Source organism: Notamacropus eugenii, chromosome 2 (assembly GCF_028372415.1).
Source record: "Notamacropus eugenii isolate mMacEug1 chromosome 2, mMacEug1.pri_v2, whole genome shotgun sequence".
NCBI lineage: Eukaryota > Metazoa > Chordata > Mammalia > Diprotodontia > Macropodidae > Notamacropus > Notamacropus eugenii.
Window position 1 is genome coordinate 471,174,831 of NC_092873.1, and position 27,686 is coordinate 471,202,516.

Here is a 27,686-nt window from a genome sequence, read left to right on the forward strand (position 1 = left end):
TAACTCCCTCATTTTTACAGACCTGAAAACTGAAACCCAGAGAAGGTAAGGGACTGTCACACAGCTAGTTAGTGTCAGTGCTAAGACAAGAACTCAAATCTCCTGACTTCTAGTTCAGTGTTCTTTCCATTGGGCCATACTGCCTCTCTCTAAGGTGGGTTGATGGCATGTTTATATCATGACCAATGATTAATTTATTATGAAATTTTATTTTATGAGAAATGAATTTTAAAGGAATGTATTTGTATAACTATAGTGACAAATATTGACCCTAGATGAAAGTTGGGAAAATCCACCTTCCCCCTTCTTTGCAGAAGTGGGATACTATGAGAGCACAATATTGAATGTTATTAGATGTGTTGACTGATTTTGCCAGATTGCTTTTTTCCCTTTTTTTCTCTCTTATTCTTCTGTACAAGAGTTAGCTTAATGGGTGAAAAAGGGAGAGAGAGGCATATTGGAAATGGAGTGAATTTTGAAAACAAAAGATAATCAACAAAAAAATTAAGGAATTAAAAAGGAAAAAAAGCACCATGCAACTTGGCTGCATGCCATCCCTATAGAAGAATGTGAGGAAATGGTCTTTTGCAAAGAGAGGGAAATCATATCACCCTACAGCTACACAGAGACAAAATTCTGTGCTGGCTTCCTCCATGCCCACCCCTAAACAAAAGCGTTAGATCAAGGCAGGATCCAGTGTCCTTAAAGAATAAACATTTTATCATTCACATGGTAACCCTTTTATTTTCTCCTTGGAAGAGTTAAGTCACATAAACTTTTTAAGAGTAGTTCTCTAAAGTTGCATCTGGGGTATTCTCTGCATTCAGTTCTGGGGATAACTGGCTTGAAAAGAAGCCAAATGTGTGTGGAAGGTTCTGGTGATAAGAGTTTGCCATGGCAATGCAAGACTCAGCCTCTAGTTTTGCATAGCCAGGGGTGTTGAGAATGGAGCATGGAATGATGAGTGAGTGTATGTGTGCAGGCTGATTGAGCTGATACAGAGTGATGTGAGTTGGACGGGAGAAAATAATGTAATATTATTACAAGTCAGCATGAGCATTTTGTGAAGATGTCCGTGTGTGGATCCCCAGAAAGTTGTGAATGAATCTTGGTGCATAAACCCTGAGGGACTGATTTTTCCCCAGAGTGAGCCTTCATTTAATTAACTTCTGAGCTGTGGAAAGAGAAAGCCCATGGGGCTCCATGGAGGTTCACATGTTCCTCTGGTACTGGGAGCCTGAAAACACATGCAGTTCTGGGTCTCAGTGCCTTCCCATGCAACCATCTCAGCAGACAAGGTGCAATACAAAGAGAACCCTAACGGATACTGTATCTGACGATGAGACTCTGAGCCGCAAGTACGCTCTCCATTAAAAATGACATTGTCTGAGTCCAGACAGCTTGAGAGGCACAATTTTAGAAGCTTAAGCTGTGTTAGTAGGTTAGCATTAGCACTTCTCTGCTGCCACCAAACACTAAAAAGGATAGACTGATAAATGGAGAAAAGGGGAACAGAGAGGACAATCTAGCAAAGTATATAGGAAACACCTCTTGGACAAAGAGGAGAAAATCCAGCCCCATACATTCTTTTTTGCCTCTTCTATCTGTTCTCCTCTCTTTCCCCTCTATTTTAATCTTTGTTCTTACTCTGCTCCCATTTTGTATTAGCACATTGGAGTAAATCATGTCACTAAGCTCTAACTCATCTGACTGAAGGAGAAACAAGACATTGATAGATTCACATCTGATTGAACTCCAAGAGAAAAGCCAGATAGAGCAAAATAATAGTTCCTGACTATATAAAAAATGTGAATGTCTTTCCTACTTTTAAATATGCTTGTATGTTTGTATAGATGTTTAGACACACACACACACACACACACACACACAGAACTATCTCCTCTAAATAGCCAAGGTCATGTTCTTCAGGATTAAGGATAGATTGCCAGCAAAACCTGATGAATGCTACCCAACATCACCATTTTGTCTGAGACAAAGTTCATTCTATATCACATGATGACTAATTTCCATTGACAAACTCAACTAATTCATGAAGAGGCAAAGAAATATTTTTTTAATTGGCAGTTCATTTATTAAAACTTCAAACAAGCTATATAGTCATTTTGTATCACTCTTAAGCCTGATGGGAATTGGTAGTGGCTCTAGGCACATGACTATCTACATGACTAGGTTGGAGATTGTCAGACATTGGTCTAGCATATGCTGAACTCATACAAACCTTCTCTCCCAGTGATGTTTCTTTTTCTTTCCTTCTTGAATCTCCCAGAACAACGAAGGGGGAGTGATTGCCCAACTCCCTAGTGATGTCACATCCTTCAACCAGACAGGCCTAAAGCCAGGGGAGGAGTACATTGTTAATGTGGTGGCTCTCAAAGATCAAGCACGAAGCCCCCCAACATCAGCCAGCATCTCAACTCGTAAGTTATTCCTGCACTCTGACTTACCCCTCTGGCCTAGGAGCTGACCCTAGGAATCTCAATGCTGACTATTCTGTTTATAATAGGAACCTATTGCCTTCCCAAAGAACTCTGGTGAAATTTTACAGAGACTAAGGAAGGTTATAGATTGAGTATAAAGAGTACCCAAGGGTCAAAAGCAAGAAAATCTGGGTTCAAGTCCTCTCTCTAACGGTCACAATTTTTCAGTGCTACATACAACTCTCTAAACCTATAGGAAGCAGAGGAATTTCCCAAGTGCAGTAATAGTTTCCTCATGGGAAGCTACCTCTTTGAGTGAAATCACGGGTCCTGTCAAAAATAAATAAATAAGCAAATGAAAAAGTAAGGGCCAGACTCCTTCCCTGACTTGTTAACTAGACTCCCAAATAACAGGTTGAAAACTAGGAGATAAAAAGATTCCTTTCCAATATTTCCTGCTTCTGTTCTCAGTCATCAAAGAACTTACTCGCTTACTACTTGACCCCTTTAGAAAAAGAGGAAATGGAACATGGAGTCAAATTGAACAAGGCACTATTAGAACTAGCTCAGTGGGGACTTAGTTGATGGTAGAGATGAGGTGACATTATTCTCTCACTAGGATAGGTTCATTCCATCCTCATTTGTTATATTGGCAGAGTTAGGTAGGTAGATAGGTTGCCTATTTCTCTTTAAGTGACTCTTTTCCCACTTGATAAGTGTAACTTTCATGTTGGGAGGGAAAAAGACATTTACCATGTGTGTATTAATAGCCAAAATTATCTAAGGGTTAAAAACATACTTTGATAGTAACCGTTTTGGCCCCATTTTATAGATAAGGAAAACTGACACAGAGATTAAACAGCTTGTCCAGTTAGAAGCAGAAAATAGAATAAAATCCAGACTTTCTGCCTCCAGCATAAAAGACTTTTTCAAACACTCATGAAATATTAGTTGTGCACATTCCTCAGCCCCAAAAACCAAAGGAGTTTAAACTATTGAACTAGCTCCATTTTCCAAATTGATGCCTACTTCCTTACCCTTAGAGCAACAACTAACTGGAATATACAATGACCTAAGACCAATTGTGTAGCTTAGTGGGTAACCCTTACAACATAGTTCCAAATCAAAGAATTTTTGGGTCCTGAATTTGACATTCAGACTTAGTCCAGGGTTTTTCTAGTCCAAAGAGAATCTAGGGAAAATCCCAACACCCAAGAAATCTAATCCATTCCATGGTTGAGACCCTAGAAACAGACACATTACAAGATTGGGGCAATGTGAGTTTTGCCCAATGGCCATTTGTGGTATTTGTCCTGTTCTATTAACAACTGAACTTAGAACCTTATTAGCAGCAATCAGTTAAAATAGGAAGATCTAAGTTGGTCGTTCTTCCTGACCTATAACCAATCTATCCTACAAGTCAATTTGTTTGTGGCTCCACTGTTTCCCACCAACATCCCACTTCCCCAGCATTGGAGTCTTTCCAAGTGTCTATCCATGAGCTCTAGTAAATCAGGGTCTTTGTCTTGAGAACCAAGTCCCAGAGTCTACTATCTGCACAAGCAGAATGGCTTATTATGCCTTTACCTAAGGCACACCTGACGTAGCTGAACTTAGTTTTACAACCCACTATGGTAACATTTATATGTAATTCTTAGCTAATACTTCACAGCCTTAAAGTCCTCCCTGATGTTTAGCACAAAAAATGCTTTAGGAGTTGAAGAAGACTGTAGACCAAAGAACAAGAACAACAAAGAGAATTATTAAGCACCTACTAAGTGCCAGTCATTGTATCAAGCATCAGACATATAAAGAAACCAAAAGATATACCCTGCTCTCAAAGACAGTATAGTCTAATGGGAAGAATTTTCCTTCAAGTCCCAGCTAAAGTCAAACCTTCTACAAGAAGACTTCCATGATCCCGCTAAATTCTAGTGCCCTTCTTCTGTTGATTTTTTCCTGTTTATCATATATATATATATGTATGTATGTATGTGTGTATACACATAAATGCACACATATGTATTACAAATATATGCACATGTATATATACATATATACATACACACATATATATATACACACATACATGCATATTGTATGTATGTGTGGTTTACACCTAGTTTTCACAAGCTGTTTCTCTCCATTAGACTGTGAGTCCAAGAGCAGAGACTGACTTTTTTCTTTTTTTGTTTCCATACCCAGTGCTTACCATAGAGCCTTGCATATAATAGGTACTTAATAAATGCTTAATGAGTGACTGAGAAGATATAAAATAGCTAAATACATTAGAGTCATGTAGATCCTTTCTTTAAAGGAGTTTTAAGACCTTAGAGAATGGGGCCAAATCTTGTCTTGGTCTTATTCCTAGACCACTTTCATGAAAATTCTTTAGCTGTACTTGGTTTAGAAGTCCCCTAAAATTATTTTTTAAATGGCTATTTCTGGTCATTTTATATTTGGCTAAATTGAAAGTCACTGCAAGAGAGAAAGGAAAAAAGAAAGGAAGAAAGAGAGAAGGAGAGTAGGGAGGAAAAAAGAGAGAAGGAAAGAAGGAAGAGAAAGAAAGGGAGAGTAAGGAAAGAAGGAAGGAAAGAAGAAAGGAAGGGAGGGAGAAAAAGGAAGGAAGGAAGGAAGGAAGGAAGGAAGGAAGGAAGGGAGGAAGGAAGGAAGAAAGAAAGAGAAAGAAGGAAGGAAAGAAGTGAGGAAATGGGAGGAAGGAATTATCTGTACAAGATTCCTTTCTGAGAATTCAGTGGGAGACATGAGGTCAAGTTGAAGATCAGTTTATTTTTCCTGGTTTGCTGTGTGACATCAATGCAAAGAGACCAGGTCAAGTTCACTTAAGGATGGCCCCCCCCCAAGGTCAGGATCTGAGGGGTACCTACTGAAGAGGTAGCCAACTCCTAACCAACCTGGCCTGGTGCCTTTAGAAATTTTTTTTAATGTTTCTCTCTGCCACGGTCTAACCTGTACCAAGCACCCCCTGCAAAGCACTGAACTGTTATCAGACATTCAGGCAGGCTTTTTTCAATACAAACCATTCCATGAATGCAAATGACAAGACCACCTGCTGAGAGAGCTCTCTGTGCAACATGATCTCATTCTAATAAGGTTAGTTGTTAAAATAAGGTTTTGTGGATTTAAGGGGTTGAAGGACAAAAGTCTCATGTAATAATTTAAATCTTTATGCTACCATTTTTTTCTTCAAGGATCTCATGTTTACTGTTATTTTAAAACTCATATCACAGTAGATAGAGTATGAGCTCTGAAGACAAAGGACCTGGGTTCAGATCTTCCTTCCCGTACTTGCTACTTGTGTGACCAGGAGCAAATCACTTAAACTCCAGGAGTTTGTTTTCTCATCTATAAAATGAGGGGGTTGGACTGAATGACCTCTAAGGTCCCTTCTGCATCTAAAGTTATAACCCTATGATCATTCTCTGTAAGGCAGATTGGTGACCAGTATGGATTTCTCCCCCAACTCCCATTTCATAAGTGGAGAAAATGAGGCAAAAGGGGGCAAAGTAGCTCAAAGTAGTACCAGTGGTGGCATGACATTCATATAACTTTTCAAGGGTTGCAAAGTACTTGACATAGCACATGTGGGAAGAAAACCTAGATCTCTTGCTTCCAGAGCTAGAGATAAATGTGATATTAAGGGGAAAAAAAATAACCTACATGTCAATGGAGTCTCACTTCAGGGGACACCAAAACAAGTTGACAATTTCCATTCCAGTTGATGGTAGCTAAAACCACTGGAGAATTTGTCTCAAACCTTAGAGCACAGGTCAAACCCAGCCTCAGAGGGTCCCCAAAACTTAACCTACTTGACGCTAAGGGACTCACTTCAGGAGGATGCTAGATATGCGTCCATCTGGAAGGGGTGTGCTAGTAAATATTTACCAGCGCTCTGAAAAAAAAGTGTATGCATGATATACTTTTGAGTTTAATCTGTATTCTTAATATTTTGTCCATCAGTTTCTTAAATTTAAACTATCAACAAAAAATAAATCAAACCCTGCTTTATGGCATTTGCTGATTTCAGACGTCTAAATGCTAACACTGAAAATTTAGCAATCTGCTCTCCTGAGCCCCATTGGATTTGGCTCTAACACACCCCTGCTTATAGGATACATTTCATTCTGTAGCCAACCTAAGTAAATCAGTCTACTTCTGAACTAGCCTAGGGCAGGCCAAACAATAAATCTCAGATTGATTAGAAAATGCTAGTCTCTTTTCTTCCCACTACCCTTCCTACCCTACTACCCTCCCCCCCACACCTCCTGCAACACACACACACACACACACACACACACACACACACACACACACACACACACACACCTCATTCTGACCAGAGCAGAATCCCTGGATCTGGATGACTAGGGCTAATATGGAACTAATTGGTTATTTTAGGGTAATTCTATATCAAGATGTGTTCTCCCAAACCTGGCATGGTCCAGATGCACTTCAGGAGTCTTGGTATGGCCCTACATATGCAGAGTGAAATCCAGGGACTTAGAAAAGGCAGTATTTTACATTACAGCAGTAATGTCTTTTTGGTACAATAACATGCTCAAACAAGTGGAAAACAGAGATAGTCCAGAGCTGCCTTTGGAGAGGTAAAGTGTTATGGAGAAGGACCTCTTTCGTTGGCTGCCATTTTCCAGCGGGGCATGTTTCATGTCAACTAATGCAAAGATCTATCATAGTCTGTTGCCTTCTTCCTGCTTTAAGTCATCATGACTGCTGTGTGGCTCATGCAGCTGAGCAGGGATATTTACTGGTCAGAGCTAAAGTTCCCCTGGGCAGCCAGTCTGAAAATCATGAATGTTTGGATTGGGCTAGCTGCTTCATAGGCTCAAGGCTCTTGGAGATGATGAGAGGTAGGCAAAAGTCCAAACAGGTGTGGATATTGCATGGTCTTTTGTCTTTACTGCTAGGCAGAGATATAATTGGCTAGCTCAAGGTAACAGATGCCCTTTCCTTCCAAGGGCCAGTATATCCAAAGCAACTGTATAGAGAGCTAGAATCAAAGTCAGGAAGACTTGGGTTAAAATCTTGCTCAAGACACTGACTATTTGTGTGACCCTGGGCAAGTTATTTGACCTTTCTTAGATTCAGTTCCTCCTCTGTAAAATGAGGGCATTGGACTTAATCTCTACAACTCCTTCCAACTCATGTTCTATGATGCTATGAATATAAGTATCACAATCCAATTGAAAAAAAAAACTAGGCTTAGAGAAAGCTGAGTTCTACACTAATCATTGTCTCACTGGAAGATCTCAAGGATGCCACCTCACCCTCCCTGGGCCTTCCTTTCCCCATCCGTAAAGTATAGGGAATAACACCTGCCTTCATTCTACCTACCTCATAGGCAGCATGAGGATGCTAAGAGAGAACTGTTATGAAGGTGCTATGCCAGTAATGATCTTTTATCAAAAGTATACTCCCCATCCATTTTCATTCCATCATTTTGTTTCTCACCTAGTCATTGATGGACCCACACAGATCTTAGTTCGAGATGTCTCAGACACTGTGGCCTTCGTGGAGTGGACCCCACCTCGAGCCAAAGTTGACTTCATTCTCCTGAAATATGGGCTAGTCGATGGAGAGGGTGGTAGGACTACCTTCAGGCTGCAGCCTCCACTGAGTCAATATTCTGTGCAAGCCTTGAGACCTGGCTCCCACTATGAAGTGTCTGTCAGCGCCATTAGAGGGACCAATGAGAGTACTTCCACCATCACTCACTTCACAACAGGTATGGCAATAGATGGGGAGGAAAATTGAGGGAGAAAGGAAAGCAGAACTGCTTGGAGAACCACACCACCTGAAAAAATAATAAATAAATGATCAGATCTTTCCTGAAGTACAGGTAAAGGTTTGATCTTGAAGAAAGGAAAATAAGATGGATGACAGAACAACGGATCTAGAGACAGAAGGAACTGCACTGGGTATCTAGGACAAACCCCTCATTGTACAGGGAGATTAAATGATTTGCCCAAGAATACATGGGTAGAAAGCATCAGAGGCACAATATGAATCCAGATCCTACAAATTCAGTGCCAGTCAATGGATATGAAGTACCTACTGTATGCCAGGAACTGTGTTAAGTGCTGGTGATAAAAAAAGAGGCCAAAGATAATCCTTGTCATCAGGGGTTTTACAACCCAATGGGAGGGATAACATGCAAACAAATATGTACAAATATGTTATTCACAGGATTAACAGGAAATAATAAAGGGAAGACACTAGAATTAAAAGAGGTTGTATAAGTAAGTCTTCCTATGGAACAGGACTTCTTAAAATTTTTCCACTTCTGACTCCTTTTTGCCTGAGAAATTTCTACATGACCGTGGGTACATAGGCATATAAAATAGGTATACAAATTAAGGAGAGGTCCTCTGGTCCAACTCGGGGGGCAAGGAGCCCTGAATCCTAAAATTGCAAGATTTTGACATGTCACTGTTCATCTCAGTGTCTCTAAGCTAGATCCACACTACCATCAAGTGCCATGATATTGAATTGAATTTAAAAAAAACCAACCAAAAAAAAAACCTAGCTGGATTTATCTCTTCTTAGAAAGGAGAGTAGATAGATTTTAGTAGATAGGGTGCTGTTGCACTTGGACTTGTTGGTAGACTTGGAGTTAGGAACATGTCAGTTCAAATCCTGCCTCAGAAACTTAATAGCTCTATGACTTGGGCCAAGTCTATATGTCTATTTCTTCATCTATACAGGGAGACTTAATGGCCTCTATGGTGAGTTCTAGATCAAAATCTATGATCCTATGACCTCTGCTGGAATCCTGTTCTGATGAGTCATGGTACTAGGAGGATCATGAGTTCTGGGGGACTATGCCAGCAGAGAGTGAGCCATCTCAGGCTCTACCAAGCTGGAGGGATTTTAGATATGACAGTAAACTGAGTACCTGTCTTCCCGGGCTAAGCCTGTGTTTGGAGAGGCTCATTGGCAAAAAGTTAGCTTAACAAGGGCAGAACTCACTAAAACTATCACTTGGATGTACAGGCATTGCCCCATGGATTGGTGGAGTCATTCATCATGTAGATGAATCTTTTAGTAACTTTGAAATATTTTCTGAATATGCCAGGCAGTCCCAGTAGAGGATGGAGAACCCAAGACTTAGCTATGTTTGCTAGATACAAAGCACTAAATTTCTTCCCATTGATCTTCCCCCTTCCTCCTTCCCCTCTACATCCCATTGCCCAAGACCCATTTTAAGAATGGTGTCTAGAGAACAGAATCCAAAATGCTGAATTTGGAGTTGGAGAACCTGCTCTGATATCCTTACTTCCTGGACAGATAATTTTATCTCTCTGGGCCTCATCTTAGCTCTTTCCTCATCTTATAAACAGGGAGAGGAGATGAGGAAGACAGCCTCTAAAGTCCCTTCTACCTCTAAATCTATAATCCTGTGAATGACAGTTCCTCTCTGATTCTCCAGTGTTGGTCTTGCCTCCCACCTGCCTTGCCCCATATGGGCAACGCAAGTGTCATGCTCATTTCTTTATTGCAAGATCACATTTGCTTGGAAGGAGGCTTTTCTGGTGCTGTTCTCAGATAAGGGATTGGAGAAGCAATAAAGCAGGAGAGAGCTCTCCACCAAGCAGTCACATATAAAAGAAAACTCTTGATGTTTAGCCTGAAAAGATGGGGATGAGATTGGCTGGTGGCCCAGGCAAATTCCAATCAAGAGCAATTACATTCTGCCACCTAGAAACTCTTGCGGCAGCCTCCATTCAACACAGCATGGTTTTCTGTTGCCAGTTATACTGCAGACTGGCAGCTGTTAAGCATCTGCTGCTTCATTCCCTCTGCAAGGCCATTCTCCCACTCCTGGAGGGGGTCATGTGGAGAGGAAGGGCAGGACAGTGAGGCGAGGAGCCATTCTGTGGACAAGCAGCATCACAAGGCCTCTAGTTAGTTAGCAGGAGCCAGTCATGTTAAGAAGAGGTAAAGGCCAAGAGCTCTCAGTCATTTCATCGTTCCATTTAAATTCAGATTAGTCAGAGTGCTTTCCCAGGTGATGCTTTAGAGGGCCTGAGGACACCAACTGGGTAGGTGGTTAAAACAGAGGCTTTGGTTTCTAGGAGTAACATTGACTCTATCAGGACCATAAGTGTGTGTGTGTGTGTGTGTGTGTGTGTGTGTGTGTGTGTGTGTGTGTGTGTGTGTGTGTGTGTGTATGAGAGAGAGAGAGAGAGAGAGAGAGAGAGAGAGAGTATGTGTGGGAGATAGAGACAAAGACAGATACAGACAGATACATAGAGACAGTGAGAGACAGATTGATGGAGATATAGGGAGAGAAACACAAAGAGACAGAAAGTCAGAGCAAGACTAGGAAAGAGAGATTCGCACTAAAGGAAGCTAGGTGGTATAGTGGATAGAGCACAGTGTGTGACCTCAAAAACACCTGAGTTCAAATCCTGCCTCAGGCACTTACTCATTATGTTACCCTCAACAAGTCATTTAGCTAAGACCTGTCTGTTTCATCCATAAAATGTGGATTGTCATAGAACCTGACTCATGGGGTTGTTGGGAGAATCAAATAAATAAATATGGGTAAAGCATCTTGCAAACCATAAAAGTGTTATATAAGGGTTGCTATTGCCTTGTACAATTTGTATATTGTATTGTTTTGTCACCAAATTCATAATCATATTATTATTATTAATATTCAAATGCCACCTCATCCAATGACAGCTGATCCCTCTAGACTGTAAATGATGGTGATGATTTTTGCCTTGGTCACTCATATGGGAGTTACCTTCATTATAAAGAATGAGGCTCCAGTTCTCCCTGTGAAGCATAATTTCAAAATAAATTTTATTGACATCTTTTGTTTTTCATTTATTCAGAATTTTCCATACTATCCTTCCTCTTCTCCCTTTTAAAGAGCCATTCCATATAATAAATAATTTTTTTAAAGAAAAGAAGAAAGAAAATCAGCAAAATCAATCAACACATCCAAAAAGTCTCAAGTATAAGTACCACCTCCATGGACTTCCCGTCTTTGCACAGAAAAAGGGAAGAGGTTTCTCTCATTTCTCTTCTTTGGAGCATATGCATTCATTTTAATTTTTCAACATTCACTTTTGATTGTTTTGAAGTGGTTCTTTCACACTGTTCTTTTTTCTTTTAATATTTTACCTTTCATTTACATGTAAAAGCAATGTTAACATTTGTTTTTTACAGTTTTGAGTTCCAAATTCTCTCCCACCCTCTGTCCCCTCCACTCTCACTGAGAAGGCAAACAATTCAATAAAGGTTATACATGTGCAGTCATGAAAAACATATTTCCATACTAGTCATGTTGCGAGAGAAAACACAGACAAAAAACGCCCAAGAAAAATAAAGTTTGAAAAAATATGCTTTGATCTTCATTCAAATTCCATTAGTTCTTTCTCTGGAGGTGAATAGCATTTTTCATCACAAGTCCTTCAGAGTTGTCTTGGATCTTTGTATTGCTGACAACATCAAAGTCATTCCCAGTTGATTATTGTATCATATGTGTACAATGTTCTACTAGTTGTGTTTACTTCACTTTGCATCCATCCATATAAGTCTGTCCAGGTTTTTCTGAAACCATCCCGCTCATCATTTCTCATAGCATAATGATATTCCATCACAATCATATACCACATGTTCATTCATTCATTCATCCATTTCCTAATTGATGGGCATCTCCTCAATTTCCTTTTCTTTGCCACCACAAAAAGAGCTGCTATAAATATTTTTGACCCTTTTTATTTTTCTTTGATCTCTTTGGGATATAGAACCAACCGTCCTATTGCTAGGTGAAAAGCATGTCCTGTTTTATAGCCTTTTGAACATGGTTCTGAATTGCTCTAATGGCTGATCACTTCATAAATCCACCTATTTACGTTGTTGTCATTATGTATATTATTCTCTTGACTCTGAGTACTTCACTTATCATCAGTTGACATGTCTTTCAATGCTTCTCTGTGTTCATCATACTTGTCATTTCTTACCACATAGTTATATTCCGTTATATTCACTTATGGCAGTTCGTTTAGCCATTCTATCAGGTTATTATTTTTTCAAGGCTTTTCACTTTAAGGTACCAAACACAAACCCCAGGACTTCCTATATTAGAATAAGAATTAGCATTTATATAGCACTTGAAGGTTTGCAAAGCATTTTCACATATTATTTCATGTGATATGAAGGGATCTTAAGAAATCATCTGGGCCAAATGACCTCTTCACAGCTGTATCTCCTCTACTACATCATAGAATCCTCAATTTAAAGTGGGAAGGGGATACTAGAGGCAGGAGCAGGTTGGTGATTGTTTAACCACCAAAACCAACCAAAGAGTTTGGGGCTTGCCAAAACCACTCCACACACTTTAGCTTAATCCGCATTACATTCTCTTGATCACTTTTTTATGTTTTGCCAGTCAACATAAGAAGTCAAGTCCTAATTTATATGTTTGTCAGTTTCTGTAGTATAAATGGCCACACTGAAACATTAAGAAAGAACGAATTAGAGCTGGTATCAACACATCTTTGCTTAGAAGTCATCTTTTCCAACACTCCTTTAAAGAAAAGGAAAATTAATTTCAAAAAGATTAAGTGTCTTGTTCTTAAGTAACAAGTGATGGAGCGAAGACTCAAAACCTCATTCTCAGACCCCAAATCTGGTAGTCTTTTCACTGTTAGACCATGACATGGGTAACAAGCAATCAATAAACTTTTAACAAGTACCTACCATATAGTAGGCACTATGCTAAGCACAGAGACAAAATCTCTGCCCTCAAGGAGCTTATAAGACTTTCAGGGAAAGAGGTCCTTACACTACCTCCCAAGACAGCCTAAATAGATACTTTGGATGAGCTCTCATTGTTAAGACATTTTGTCGTTGTTGTTTTTTCCTTTGTATAGAACCAAAATCTGTCTCTTCAGCCTGTCTACAACTTCTACCCATTAATCATGATTCTCTCCTCTAGATCCAACAAAACAAACCTATACTGTCTTCCATGTGGTAACCCATCAAATATTGAAAGAAAGCTATCCTATCCCCTCTCCAGCCTCCCTTACAGGCTAGCCATCACTTCCTTTTTCTGTATAATATGGTCCAGAGTTCTCTCACCATCTTGGCTGCCCTTCCCCAGGCTGATTCCAATCTGCCAACATCCCTCCTGAAAAGAGGTTCCCAAAATTACACACAGAACTTCAGAGGTGGCCAAAAGGCCATAGCCCCATGAATTCATAAAATGATGTTACTATGGTTGTTTTGCTGTTTTGCAGAGATCGATGCCCCCAAGAACTTACGGGTGGGCTCCCGTTCGGCAACCAGCCTCGAACTTGAATGGGACAACAGTGAGGCTGAGGTTCAGGAGTACAAAGTGGTATACAGCACCCTGGCGGGTGAACAGTACCATGAGCTGATGGCCCCTAAGAATTCCGGACCTACCACTAGAGCCACCCTCACCAGTGAGTAATGCCTTCCCCACCTCTGAAGTCCTTCCTTCATTCCCTAGGGACATCACTGGGATCTGTGTTAGTCATTGGCTGCCCAAAGGTCCTCTAAAATTAGCTACCTCTTCCTGTGTAGAGCATGCATCCATGGCTTTCAATGTTTTAAAAGAATGAGTAAACTTAATGCCAGAATTTATATGAGCTTGTTGCATAATCTGTTCATTTGATTGGGAACAAGTAGTACCTCTCAGAAGATGTATCCATTAGTATGGAGGCTGGAGGTCTTGTTTTGTTAGGGTTTTTTTCCATCAATACGTTTTCTATCCCACTGGTTTGGGCATTTTTGTGTATGATGACAATTGCTAAGTTTATTTACTCTCTTTTCACAGTTTGTTGGGAATGGAGGATGAGTAAGGGAGTAATTGGTGTAGTGGATAGGGAATGAAAACCTGGGTAAGAGAGTTATAAACAATGGAACACCCTTCATTTTACAAATGAGGAAACTTGGACCCAGGAAGGTTAAGTCATTTGCTTAAAGTCACACAGGTTATATGCACCAGAAGTGGAATTTGTACACATATCCTCTGATTTCAGACCTGATGTTCTTTCCACTCTACTGTGGTTCCTATATCCTCTCATCATAGTAAGAAAGCCAGGACAACTGAACTGTGGGAACAGCAAAGCAGTAGCTATGAGCACCCATAGCCATTAAGGCAACCCCTGTATATTTCTCCATCTTTTAAAGGCAGGCAGATGACAGCTGAGCCTAGACTCAGGAAGACCTGAATTCAAATGTGACCTCAAATATTTACTAACTGTGAGACCCTGGGCAAGTCTCTTAAATCTCTGTTTGCCTCAGGTTCCTCAACTGAAAAAAGGTAGATAATAGCACCTCACCTATCTTACACCTGGTAGGCATCATCTAAATGCTTCTTCCCTTCTCATTACCCACCCTCACACCACCTTCCCTCCTCCCATTCTGAGGTTGCTTAAAGACAGCAGACAAGATCAAAAGAAGTATAATCTCTGCATTGGTGTGTGTAAATCTAGCCTTCATTCCCACTGTTGCTTAGTGACTCCATTGAAAGGAACTGAAAAATAAGGAGCCAGGGAAGAATATTTTATTGTGGCTCCAGGTATCTTTTGTTCATGGCTTTTCTCATGCATTTCTGTGTTACTCTACAATGTATGTATGACTAAGTGAGTCTCCTGTGTCAGGATCTGCTACAAACTACCTATGATTATAGGCACAGAGAACAGAAGGATTCAATAGCGGATTGTGTCACCAAGTCCATAGTATCTCTGATAATACCCACTAAGCCTGGGTATCTGTGCCTTTTTGTGTGTCTCAGACCTTTGTGGCAGTCTGGTGAAGCCAGGTCAATAGACCTCTCAGAAGAATTTTTTTAGATGCATAAAAGAAAATATGTAGAATTACAAGGGAAACAAAATGTCAGTGAAAATAAGGACTTGGGTTTGGTTTTGTTTCCCTATCCAAGTTCATGAAACCACTAAAGATGCTTTGGGGTCCTTGGACCCCAAATTAAGAAGCTCTACTATAACTAATTCCTTATTCTTCCAGGAAATATTTGTATCAAAGGCTGTGATAATTCTAACACTCTCCACTAAATGCCTGTGTAGCTTAGTCTATTGCCCACCCTGATGTTGGGAAAGAATGAAGGCAAAAGGAGAAGGAGATGGCAGAGAATGAGATAGATAGATAGACAGATAGATAGATAGAAAGATAGATAGATAGATAGATAGATAGATAGATAGATAGATAGATAGATAGATAGATGGATGGATGGATGGAAGGAAGGAAAGAAAGAAAGAAAGAAAGAGAGAGAGAGATAGACAGGGTCATGGAAACAATGAACATGAACTTTGATAATGAAGGATAGAAGGGCCTGGCATTCTGTGGGGTCAGGAAGAGTTAGACATGATTGAATGACTGAACGACAAGAAAGTGCCTACCTCTGGTAATCTGACCAGCTTGTGCCTCTTTTCCATTTCCCAAAGAGAGACACAGACTAATGAGGCCCTTATAAGGGACCTCTGCTCTCCTGAAAAAAAAAAAGTGCTGCTCTCCAGACCTAGACCAGAAAGGGCATGTTTCAAGGGAAATACACGAACTCACTCAACCAGACGATGGGAAGCAGAACCCCAACATTGCCACTGAAGAGTCCCCATGTCACACAGACCTATAAGCATCCCTACAGGGAAGCTTGCCACTGTTTTCAGAGCATAATGACTTGCTTACCTTGGGCCAAAAAAAGTGTCCAAAACTATTTCACTAGCATCAAGGCATCTCTGCCTCCATGGTGGGAGTAAGAAGGAATAGGAAGTGGAGTGAGAAGAAAGAAGGGGAATCAGTTGATGAGAACTTGTCCCAGCTCTCTAAGTAAAGCTATTTTTCTTCTTTCTTTTTGCCTCTGTGACTCTGATGTTTTCTCTGCTCCATTGTGTTCTACCAGCTACTTCCAATGAGCATGCTTAAACTGGGGTTTGATTCCCACCAGGTGACTCAGTTTTCTTCCTGCATCTCTAGGACTATATCTCTGTTATCATCCAGGCATCACAGACAAATAAATGCAATGTGTGGGAGTGAAGATGGAAGGAGAATGCCCCTACCTGGCATGTTCTATCAATAGCCCAGATATGTCACAAGGCAGAAAAGATTAAACCCTAAGGGTAGGAATGGGAGGGAGGGATTAATAACATACTGTGTCCCTGTATCATCTGCCTTGGATGCATTAACTATTGAACTAGTGTGGCAGAGTAGAAAAAACACTGGCTTTGGAGTCAGAGATCCTAGGTTCAAATCCCAGCTCTGATGTTTACTTCCTGTGTAAATTGGGTAAGTAACTTATCCTCTTTGGTCCTTAGCTTTCTCGTCCATAAAATGAGTGAATTGGATTTGATGAGCTCTAAGGTCCCTTCCAAATTGAGATGTACCATCCAAAACTAATCCTCTGTGCAAATCTAGGTCTTCCTTACTCCAACGCTCTCTCCACTGTGCCATTCTTCCTCAGTAAAGTTACTATTTCCTGCTAGATCAAAAAAAAGTTTTAAGGAAACATGGAATACTTCAAGGAGCACTGAACTAAGAATCAGGAGATCTGAACTTTAGTTCCAGCTCTGCTTGAATGTGCTCTTTGACCTTGGACACATCATTTTGCTCCTTCAGACCTTGGTTTCTTAAGCTGTAAAATGAAGCATTTGCCCAAAATGGCTTCTGAGTTCTCTTCCAGCTCTGCTATCCTATGACATCATGGTGAGTGACAGAAAACATGCAGCTGTGTTGTCTAATGGGAGAGACACTTTGAATGACAGAAGTGAACTAGAGGCTGCCAACAGCCTTGCAAAGATTGATTTAGCTAGTCTCTATGCCTTGGCTTCCTCCAAAAGTATTTGCTGTCTTGGTAGACAAGACAGCAGCAAGTGCACAAAATAAACAAGGATAGTATAATCAAAGCCATTTTCCTTTGAGCTGAAACCTCCCCCATGACCTTGCCAAATGAGGCCAGTTAAAGTAAATATAATAAATGTTTTCCCCAGACAGACATGCTTATGAGGAAAAAAGAGGAGACCTAAAGATATGCTGACCAAGCAAGTTAATACGGGTAAATTAAACACAGAGGGAACCGACTAGCTGCCTTAAGTGGCTTTTGTGGATAGTTGGAGACATTCAGAAAAAGTAAGTTAAACAAGAGACTCCTAGAATTGGTGCTGAAGGAAACATGTTTTAAAAACAATTCATCGTGGTGTGGAGCCTCACGGTGATTTGGCATGAATGAGATTTCAAGGATTGTGGTTGCTTGAGAAAGGAAATGTTTAAATCCAGTAATGAACGACACAGGAAAGTGGCCATACCCACCCCCAAATTCAGAGAAAAGTCCTTTGTAAACCTTAAAGTATTATGAAGTGAGTTATTGTTATTAACCTACATATTCCTTTTTAAATCTCCCTATATATGAAATACAGCAAATAAGTGATCTAATAATTGGTGGAGGGGCAGCTAACCAAAGGGAGTGACAAAGGGAAGGCAGCATAGTAAAATAAAAAATTTATTGACTCTGGAATCAAAAACCTAGGTTGGATCTTTCCTGTGAGAGTCTTTGTGACCCTGGATAAATCACCGTGTCTCAACTGCTTCATCAGCGAAATGTTATTGTTCAACCTTCATTCTCAAAGAGAACCAATGACATCAAGAGGCAATGGCTTGACTTGATCATGAATTGGATTGAAGTGAGCCAGAGTTGCACAAAGTTGTCTGCCTCACTCTAAATTTCGAAGTCGTCAAAGTCCATGAAGCTATACTGGATGTCTTCTGAAGTCCTTTCCAGATCTAGAGCTACGAACCTATGAAGAAAATAATGGGAATGAAATATAACATATGTATGTATATGTATGCATATATATTGTATGCATATGCACATATTCATATGTAGTACAATTATTATTCCACATTTTAAAGATGAGTTTATCTCATTGTCCATCTTCTGTATCGGTCTAAGGTATAGAGATAGACACAGATATATAGATACAGCACACACACATATATGTAGAAAAAGATAAATAAATACACATATGCACATATACTGATGAATAACATCTGTAGGATGTTCATCCAACTGCACCCAGTGCAGCATCTGAGGCTGAGATGCAACAAGCTACGGATCCACTGCCACTTTGCTAATTTCAGCCTGACAACACCAAGAAAACGGGTTCTTCACCACTCAGCACCACACCATCCATCCGTGGAACCACCAGTTAAAGCGAAACACAACTTTCAGATGAACAAATGGAGAAATTTTGAATGTTGTGAAGAAGTTCACTTACCTTGGCAGAATACTTTCCAGGGATGTACGCACGGATAATGAGGTTGACATATGTATTGCCAGTGTTAGCTCAGCGTTTTGGTGGTTACAAAGGAAAGCGTGGGAGAGAAGAGGTATTAGGCTGCTTACCAAACTGATGGTCTACTGACCTCATTGTTGTATGCCTGTGAAACCTGGAGAGTATGCCAATGCCATGCCAGGAAACTGAATTGCTTCCATTTGAATTGTCTTAGGAAGATTCTGAAGATCATCTGGCAAGATAAGGTACTTTCTCAAACTGAATGGTCACTAATTCAAACTCTACTCCAGAGAGTGCAACTCCAATGAGCTGACCATGTTGTTCAAATGCCAAATATATGTTTGCCTAAACAGAGAACTTGCACAAGGCAAGGGTTCCCATGGAAGTCAGAAGAAGCAAAACAAGGACACTCTCAAGGCCTCTGAAGAACTTTGAAGTTTGTTGTGAAACATGGGAGATACTGGAGCAGGACTGCCCAGCATAGCATGCCTACATCAAAGAAGGTTCTGTGCTCTATGATCAAAGCAGAATTTCAGTATTTCAAAAGAAACATGAGATACACAAATTTAGAAACATCTACACTCCAAATGTTCACATGGATGATTTGTTCCCAATCTATGGTAGAGCCTTCCAAGTTCATATTGGTCTGATAGACCAAAGTCAGACGCACTGTGCTTGATCCCAACACAGTGATGTCATTGGGTCCTTTTTGAGAACAAAGGACAACAACCACCCAGTAGTTTGGACAATAGACAGTCTTTAGCCTCTTAGTTTATCTTACTTGGATGGTTGGGCCAAACTATTTTGAATAATAATGCATTTAATTTATAAACTGGGCTCAGAATTGGATAGGAGGAAGAGAACTTTCTGGGTTCCCTTTAGATATTCCAAAGTTCTTTTAGTGACCTGGAGTTTGTCCCTGAACCAAAGGTCTATCTTTTTAATAACAATATTTGATTCTTGATGCAATAATCTCTTAATGAACCCAAGCCTCTCTGTGAAACAAAGATCTATCTTCTTCATGCCAGTATTCTTTCTAAGATGTTGTAAAGCATGGAAACTATAGTCTCCAAAGAAGTGTAAGTGAGGATCACCCGAAGGATAATGGAGAAATCCACAGTGTATGTGAGCAGGATACAACATATTAAAAACAAAGAATTACACAGGGGAAGTTATGTAAAATACATTATACAGGAGATGTATGAGCTAAGAAAGATAAAATCATGTATCAAGAGTAAAAAAAAACTGTTGGACATCCCTTACTCAACTAGTAGCCTTTCAATGTCAAGGGCATAAGTAGAAGACCTGACTCTAGGCTCAATACTCTCTCTACTAGGCTACCAGCTGCCTCCAGAATGTTAGGTGGGCCCTCAAGAAAGAACTTTTGGGGCGTAGAGGAATGACAGTTACACATGATGAACAGACATGAAAAGGAAAGACATCCATCTGCCACAGTGGAGTCTTACTCAGGATGGAGAAAAGATGTTTTGCATCTGTTCCCTAAAGACCATGAGATCTTTTCATCTCTAAAACTATGAATTATCTCCATTAGAATATGAGCTCTCTGAGAGCAGGGACTGTCTTACATTTCTGTTTGGATCCTCAGCTTTTAGCATATGGCAACCACTTAAGAAATGTTCTTTCATTCATTTATTCATGGAGAAACTGAACTTCAGAGAGGTTAAGTGATTTGTCCATGGTCATGCAGCTAGTAAATGTCAGAGGCAGGATTTTAACCCCAGTTAGGCCTCCTGGCTCCTGGTCCAGCTACACAGCTCTACTCCTAACACAGGATATTCATAATACAGGAAACTGTATTATCACCACTGGGGAGGTGGGTTCGTTTTTGTTTTTGAGGCTATATGTAATTAGCTCCAGGAGCTTACCACTGAGGAGGTTTATAAAGGGAAATAGCTTAAGTGATTTACAAAGGGATTAGAGCCAGGGTAGAAAGTTCTCTGCCAGTCTGCTTGCTAATATAAGAATTACTAGGATTATCAATTCTCTTGCTGCTGGGCATGGAGGAGGGTGGGGTGGGGAAGGAGAATGGAAAGGGCAGAGTTTAGAGAGAGAAGGGGAAAACTGTAAGAAGTGTGCTCCAGGGATGGTTTTTGTTTTGGGAGGGGTTATATTTCTCTCTGCCTTACCCAGCTTTGGCCAATAAGAAAAGAGGCCTTTAGCCCCCAAGGGAAGCACTGATCCAGCTTTGGGAGCCTCAGGATTCCCTCACAAGAGCAAAAGAAATGTTAGCTCGCACAAAAGGTTATAAGAGAAATTAATAGCGCTATCACTGTGTTCTGATCACCTCCCAGTAAATAGCCTGTTGTTCTAGCTTTGACTTTGGATTGCCTTTCACATGCCCTTTGCCCTAGTAGTTGACAAAAAGCATTATAGTCACATTGACATGTATGCTTTTAATCTGCAGAAGAAGAAGCCTGAGGATCTAAGATCATTTTATAGATTCATCTCTCTCCTGAATTCAGGCTACGGATGAGGAACCTGCAGCCTTGAGGCCACATGTGGCTTCTGGGTCCTCGGGTACAGCCTTTTGACTGAGTCCAAACTTTATAGAACAAATCTTTTTATTAAGGGGATTTGTTGTGTGAAGTTTGAATTCAGTCAAAGAGCCTGGCTTGAGGACCTTGAGGGCCACATGTGGCCTTGAGGATGAAGGTTTCCCACCCCTGATCCAGACTTTTCCTAAATAATAAACTCCTTCTCTTTCAGAATCTTTAAGTAGCTCTTGATTGACCCATTCCTCATCTCTCCCCATACACCTGATATCCAGCAACAGAATTTGCTCCTGAATGGCAGTTTCTCTGAATGCAATATTTTTTTTTCTCTTTATTAGTGGTTTTTCTACCATTAAAAATAACTCTTTAGTCTCTGTAACTCTGGCATGAAGATATCTGTCTGGCCAACCACTGTACAATCCCTTTGTGGCCCAAAGGTGCTAGACATTCTTCACATAGAACTTGGCAGCCATTAATAGTTAACAGGACCTGGCCATGACAAGCCAGGTGACTTCTCAAGGAGTGCAGTGCCCAAAATCTCTAGGGAAAGAAGGATAGAGAAAGGATAAATTGTTGACCTTGGAATTTGGTTTGGGTTCTGTCCTCACTGATCTGGACTCCTGCAGAATAGTAGCACACTACTTTTCATGAGGCCTCTTGTTATTTTCCCCACTGGCGGGGATGAATTTGCTCTGATCCTGCCACACTCTGTCATCTGATTCCCTTGTGACAATAACACATATTTATGAGTCCAGGATCCTTCATCTGTTTCTAGGCAGTTGTTGCTGTGTTTGTCATTCACTGCCAAAGAAGACCATGCCATCAGAGAAATGATGACATGACTTGCACTTGACTTTGTTTTGAGTGAGGAATGGCTATACAAGGTCACCAGCCTCACTTCTCCTCCAGAGCCATCTGAATCCAGTGACCAGACATTCATCAGGATGATTGGAGATGGCCCAGGATGCACTGGGAGACCTTGGCCCCTTTAGGACAAGGTCTATTCAGGTACTTACTTAGGGTGAGTTAATGCCCATTCAGTGAATAGGACTGTTTAAGAAGTAGTCAGGGGATGGCCCCTTTAATGAGGCAAAGAAAACTACATCAGGCTGGGAGGGAAACAGCAATAGCTACTATTGATAATCACTCTTAAGCCAGGAGGGTCCAGAAGAGAGCCTTTACTCAAGGGTCTAGTATAGTCCAATCTATGGGCTCCATCAATCAATAAATATGTATTAAGCACCGACTGTGTGCCAGGCCAAGTGCTAAGCACTGGAGATATAAAAAGAGGCAAAAAATAGTCCCTACCCTCAAGGAGCTTAAAGTCTAACACAAAGATGAACAAACAAGCAGTATGCAGGATAAATAGGAGATAATTAACAAAGGAAAGGCACTAGAATTAAAAGGAGTTGTGGCAGGCTCCCTGTAGAGAGTGGGATTTTAGTGGGGACTTAAAGGAAGTCAGGAAAGTCAATAGTCAGAGATGAGGAGACAGAGGTGCTCTGGGCATAGGAGACAGCCAAAGAGAATGCCCAGAACCAAGAGATGGACTGCCTTGCTTGTATGACAGTCAGGAGGCCAATGTCACTGAATTGAAGAGGAGTGGAAAGGAAGGTGAAAGAAGACTGGAAAGGTAGAATGAGGGCATGGTTACCAAGGGCTTTGAATACAAAAAAATAATAGCATTTTGTATTTGATCCTGAGGCTGTAGGAAACCAGTGGAGCATAGTGGATAGAGGGACGACATAGTTGGACTTGTATTTCAGGAAAATCACTTTGGCAGTTGAATGAAGGAAGAACTGAAGTGGGGGATGAAGGCAGGTAGACTCACCAGCAGGTTATTGTAATAATCTAGGTGTGGGGTAATGAGGGTTTATATGCACTAGAGGGGTGGCAATCTCAGAAGAGAGAAAGAGGCTATTGGAGAGATGTTACAAAGGGGAAATCAACAGCCATTGGCAATAGCTTGAATGTGGGGAGTGAGAGAGAATGAGGAGTCCAGGATGACTACTAGGTTATGAACCTGAGTGACTAGGAAGATGATGTTGATCTCTGCAGTAATAGGGAAGATGGGAGGGAGAATAAGGTTTTGGAGGAAACAATAATTTGTTATGGGCATAATGAGTTTAAGATGTCTACTGGATGTCCAGCTGAGATGTCTAAAAGGCAGTTGGCAATGTGATACTGGAAGTCAGCAGAGAGATTGAGGCAGGAAACATAGGTGTGTGATATCATCAGTGTAGAGATGATAATCAGATCCATGAGAGCTGAAGAGATCACCAAGTGAAAAAATAAAGAGGAAAAAGAGAAGTCTGCCCAGGACAGATGCCTGATGGATGTCTACAGTTAGGAGGAGGGGCCAGCAAAGGAGAGGGTGGTCAGATAGAGAAGAAGAAAACCAGGAGAGAGTGATACCCTGAAAACTGAGTGAAAACAGTATCAAGGAGGAAAGGGTGATTTACAGTGTCAAAGGCTGCAGAGAAGTCAAGCGATATGAGGACTGAGTGGACTTGTCCAAAACCTGAGAGGTTAGCAGTCTTTCTGATTCGAGGTCTGGTAGTCTATCCACAGAGCCACCTAGCTGCCCCACTATGGAAGACTTAGAAGTCCTTAAAACTGAGGGCTTAGGAAGAATGTGAAAGATCCAATCCCTGCCTTCTAAGAATCTCAGAATTTACAATATCCTCCCAAGTAAAATGAAGCTTCCTTTGAGGTAGGGAGTCTCTTTTACTTTGTCTTTGTTATCCCCAATGCCTTGCCCATAACTGTTTGTTGGATAGGATCACTGATGTGGAGGCATTGGCTCAACAGGTATAGATTGAGAGGTCCTGAATGGCTCACTTATGGTCCAGTCAGCAGAATCCCTGACTCAGAATGACATTCTTCACTTTAGAAGAGGCCCATGCAACCCAGTAAGAGTTGCCAGCAAGTCCACCATCTAGGAAACTGAGTCACCTTATCTACACACACCCAGGCACAGTTACTAAAGTGAGAAAGCATTAAGAGACATTCCTGGGAAAGTTCTGCTAGTTTAGCTTGGGGACTTGAGAAGAGGAGCTATATTCCAAGGCCCCTTAGCTTCTGTTGAACTCCTGTTATTTTTAGGTCTTCCTCCTTGGGCTTACCTTGTCTGCCTCAGTTTTCGCACCTGTAAAATGATCTAGAGAAGGAAATGGCAAACCATTCTAGTTTCTTTGCCAAGAGGCCCCCAAATGGGGTCATAAAGAGTCAGATACAACCAAAAGTGACTGAATACACACACACACACGCACACACACACACATGCACACACACAGGGTTTAAGGTCTTTGTAGGAGATGGGTTCATTGGTAGAGAAGTCAAGGTACAAAAGCAACAAGCAGAACTCCTCACAGAACAGAAGAAGGATTTTCCATGAAGGAACTCAATTCTCTACCAAGACTCCAGCTGGCAAATCAAGTCAGACAAAGGCACTTAATGTTCCTTCACTTCACCCTGTCTGCACTCCCATGATGTGCCAGTTGCACAAACACCAAATTGTGTATAACAGCCTCAACGCCCTGTGGGCTATTGAGGGGAGGGAAGGGGGTGTCTAAGGTCCCAAGCTGAGACCTCACTTGGCCTTTTTCTGAGTGAAGTAACACTGACCCCAAGTGGCCACTTGAGTGAAGAACCTAGTGGATACTGGGAAGGGGTCTGCCTTTTTGGAGAAAGGGATGTCAGGCTCCAGGAAGAGTGAGGGTTCATAAAGGAGATGAGAGGAGACCATTAAACCCTTCTCCCACACAGGGGAAAGACTTCAATGGGGGGAGTGGAAGAAAGGGACCAGGGGAAGAGCCAGGTGGGATTTTTCAGCTTCTGCTTGGCATCTTAAGCAAGCCACACTTGTTTACAGTAAAGGATTGGAGACTGGATGTTCCAATAGGACTGAGAATGATGAGACCTGTTTTTCATTAATTTCATTGGCAAGGAGAACATTCCATCTGAGAAAGGTCCTTAAAAAAAGATAGGTTTCTTGAGCCAACTTCTTCCTTAAAATCTGCGCAGAGTTGGCCTAGTTAGCTGCTTTTCTTGATGTTTGGATACTATCCACACCCAAAGAACAGGGAGATGTCCTCAGAAATCTGAATGGGCCAAGAAACTCAGAAGAGGTTCATAGATGAGGTGAATGGGAGCTAGAGATCCTTTACCACTGGACAACAGCAGGTGGGGTCTTTTGTATAGGCAGAATAGGTGGTCTCTGATGGGGTATATTCATTAGGACTCAAGGAAGTGCCCTCTGCCTCCTAATATCTTTCAATTTTGGTGCCACAGCATTTGAAATGCCACCAGTAGTGACTTGTTGTTTTGAACTAAGCCCTTTCTTACCCTAAAGCAGCCTTCTTTGAGAGTACAAACATTCCTGGGATAGGTGCCCATTGGTGCCACTAGTTTTAGTATGAATTAACCATATCTTTGTTCTGTGTGATACAAGGAGGCAGGGGTAACCGAAAGCAACATGGCACATGCCTTTAGGAAGAGTGAGAGAATGATGCCTTGGAGTACTGAAGACAAACCATGCTTAGGTTACAATTTCACCTAATGTGATGACCAGCTAGCTTGGCACGTCTACAAAATCCATGCCTCCTTGGGAAAAAGCAGACAGCTCCAACCCCTGCCCAAGTTTGACTTTACACTTGAACTTCCCATCAGTCTTGCCTACTTAAGAGGGTCCCAGGTAGGTGAGAAACACTCAGGCTTCATTTCCTGACAAGGTCCCCTAAACCCAAATAGCCTTTTGAACCCCTTTCAGTCAGGTATTATGTCCGCATTCTTGCTCGCAAGAAACAGATCTGAGCTTCTCACCCCAGGTAGACAGAGTTAGCAGTCTAGAACCATGGGTTCACAACCTAAAGAAATGGTAGTCATTCTAGTTCCTGTATTCATAGCCCTTTCTGCTTAAATGTGAAATCATTAACATATTAGTCTAAACCACTGGCCCATCTCTGGATCCCTCTCTCTGGATCCTATTCATTCAATGAGAGTCATCCTAAGGGCCAAAATGGTACTTTCCAGCTCACATTAGGACCACTACCCCACATTATAATTGATTATCTTCATTTAGTTTTCCATGATCATAATCAAGGAAAGCCAGAGTCCTATAGACTGGCAGTGCCCCCCACCTTCTCTGACCTTCTCTGATATTTATAGGCAATTCCACAGAATTTGGAACTTAAATGTTCTTCAGTTTTGAATATGTGAGTTATTCTGTTCTCTCAAATAGGCTCCATGAGGGCAGGCATCATGCTTTATGTAGAATCTTGTACTTAGCCAGGTACTGATGGCATACATCTCAGTTACTGTGGAGGCAAAGCTCACAGATCTTTTGAGCTTGGGAGTTCTGGCTGGGTTTCTATGCAATTTGGTACTAATATGGTGAACTCCTGGGAGCAGAGGGTCATCATGGTGCCTAAAGAACAATGAGCCATCCTAAGGCAGAAAGTGAACAGGTGAAAGCTTCCCCACCAGTCAGAGTAGGACCAGACCTAAGAGTAGTCTCTGTACTTCAAGCCTGAGCAAGATAAGGGGAGAGATGGTTTACTTTTGTTCATCTGATTTACCTCTTAAATACAAATGACCACTCAGGAACAGCCACCACCACTTATGTTGTCATAAGGATTCCTTTCCTGTCCTAGCTGTGGCAACCTTAGTGTTTCTTTCTCCATTCACCACTCTAGACTTCACATTTATCTTCAATATCTCCTGCATTGATTTTCAGTTCCTGATTCTCCCACTTTCCCTTTCTGGGTCTGGAGTGGCAGGCCTGTTGAAAGAAATGAGGTTTTTATTCTTATTCAGTTGTTTCAATCACATCTGACTCTTTGTGGCCACATTTGAGGTTTTCTTGGCAAAGATACTGAAGTAGTTTGCCATCTACTTCTCTAGCTCATTTTACAGATAAGGAAACTGAGGCAAATACTGTTAAGTGACTTTCCCAGGGTCACACAGTTAGTAAGTATTTGAGGCTGGATTTGAACTCAGGAAGGTGAGTCTTCCTGACTCCAGGCCCAGCACTCTTTTCATTGTGCCACTTAGCTACCCAAGCAATGGGATAGGGGACAGGATAAGAAGAAAGGTGAAACTCCCAGAGTCACTCTTCTTTGCCACCCCTAAAGCCAGAGTCAGGACTAGGTGTAGGTGAAGGAAGCAGTCATCTAAGCTAAAACATACAGGCAGAAGTAGAAGGAAAAACACAAGGGAAAATTTTTAATATGGATTTTCTTAATGCACATACTTTAATTTCCCAAAGGTCTACCCTCCTTGGACATGTGTTCATGTGGTGATTTTTGGGTACCCTTCTTCTGTAGAGTTACTAAAGGATGAAACTATGTAGGACAAAAGACAAAAATACTGGAAAGATCTGTAAGAGGGTTATATAACACTCATTTCTC

At 41.2% G+C, this 27,686-nt stretch overlaps 1 protein-coding gene across 2 annotated transcripts in view; it reads left to right on the forward strand.

The window, feature by feature from the left end:
- The window catches only part of TNR (tenascin R), a 111,985-nt gene that overhangs the window by 16,521 nt on the left and 67,778 nt on the right, over positions 1-27,686 (forward strand). For both annotated transcript variants that reach the window (XM_072648566.1, XM_072648567.1), the window contains 3 exons: positions 2,288-2,438; positions 7,933-8,202; positions 13,733-13,918. In XM_072648566.1, the coding sequence (XP_072504667.1) occupies positions 2,288-2,438; positions 7,933-8,202; positions 13,733-13,918 (607 nt within the window). The remainder of the gene's footprint in view (positions 1-2,287; positions 2,439-7,932; positions 8,203-13,732; positions 13,919-27,686) is intronic.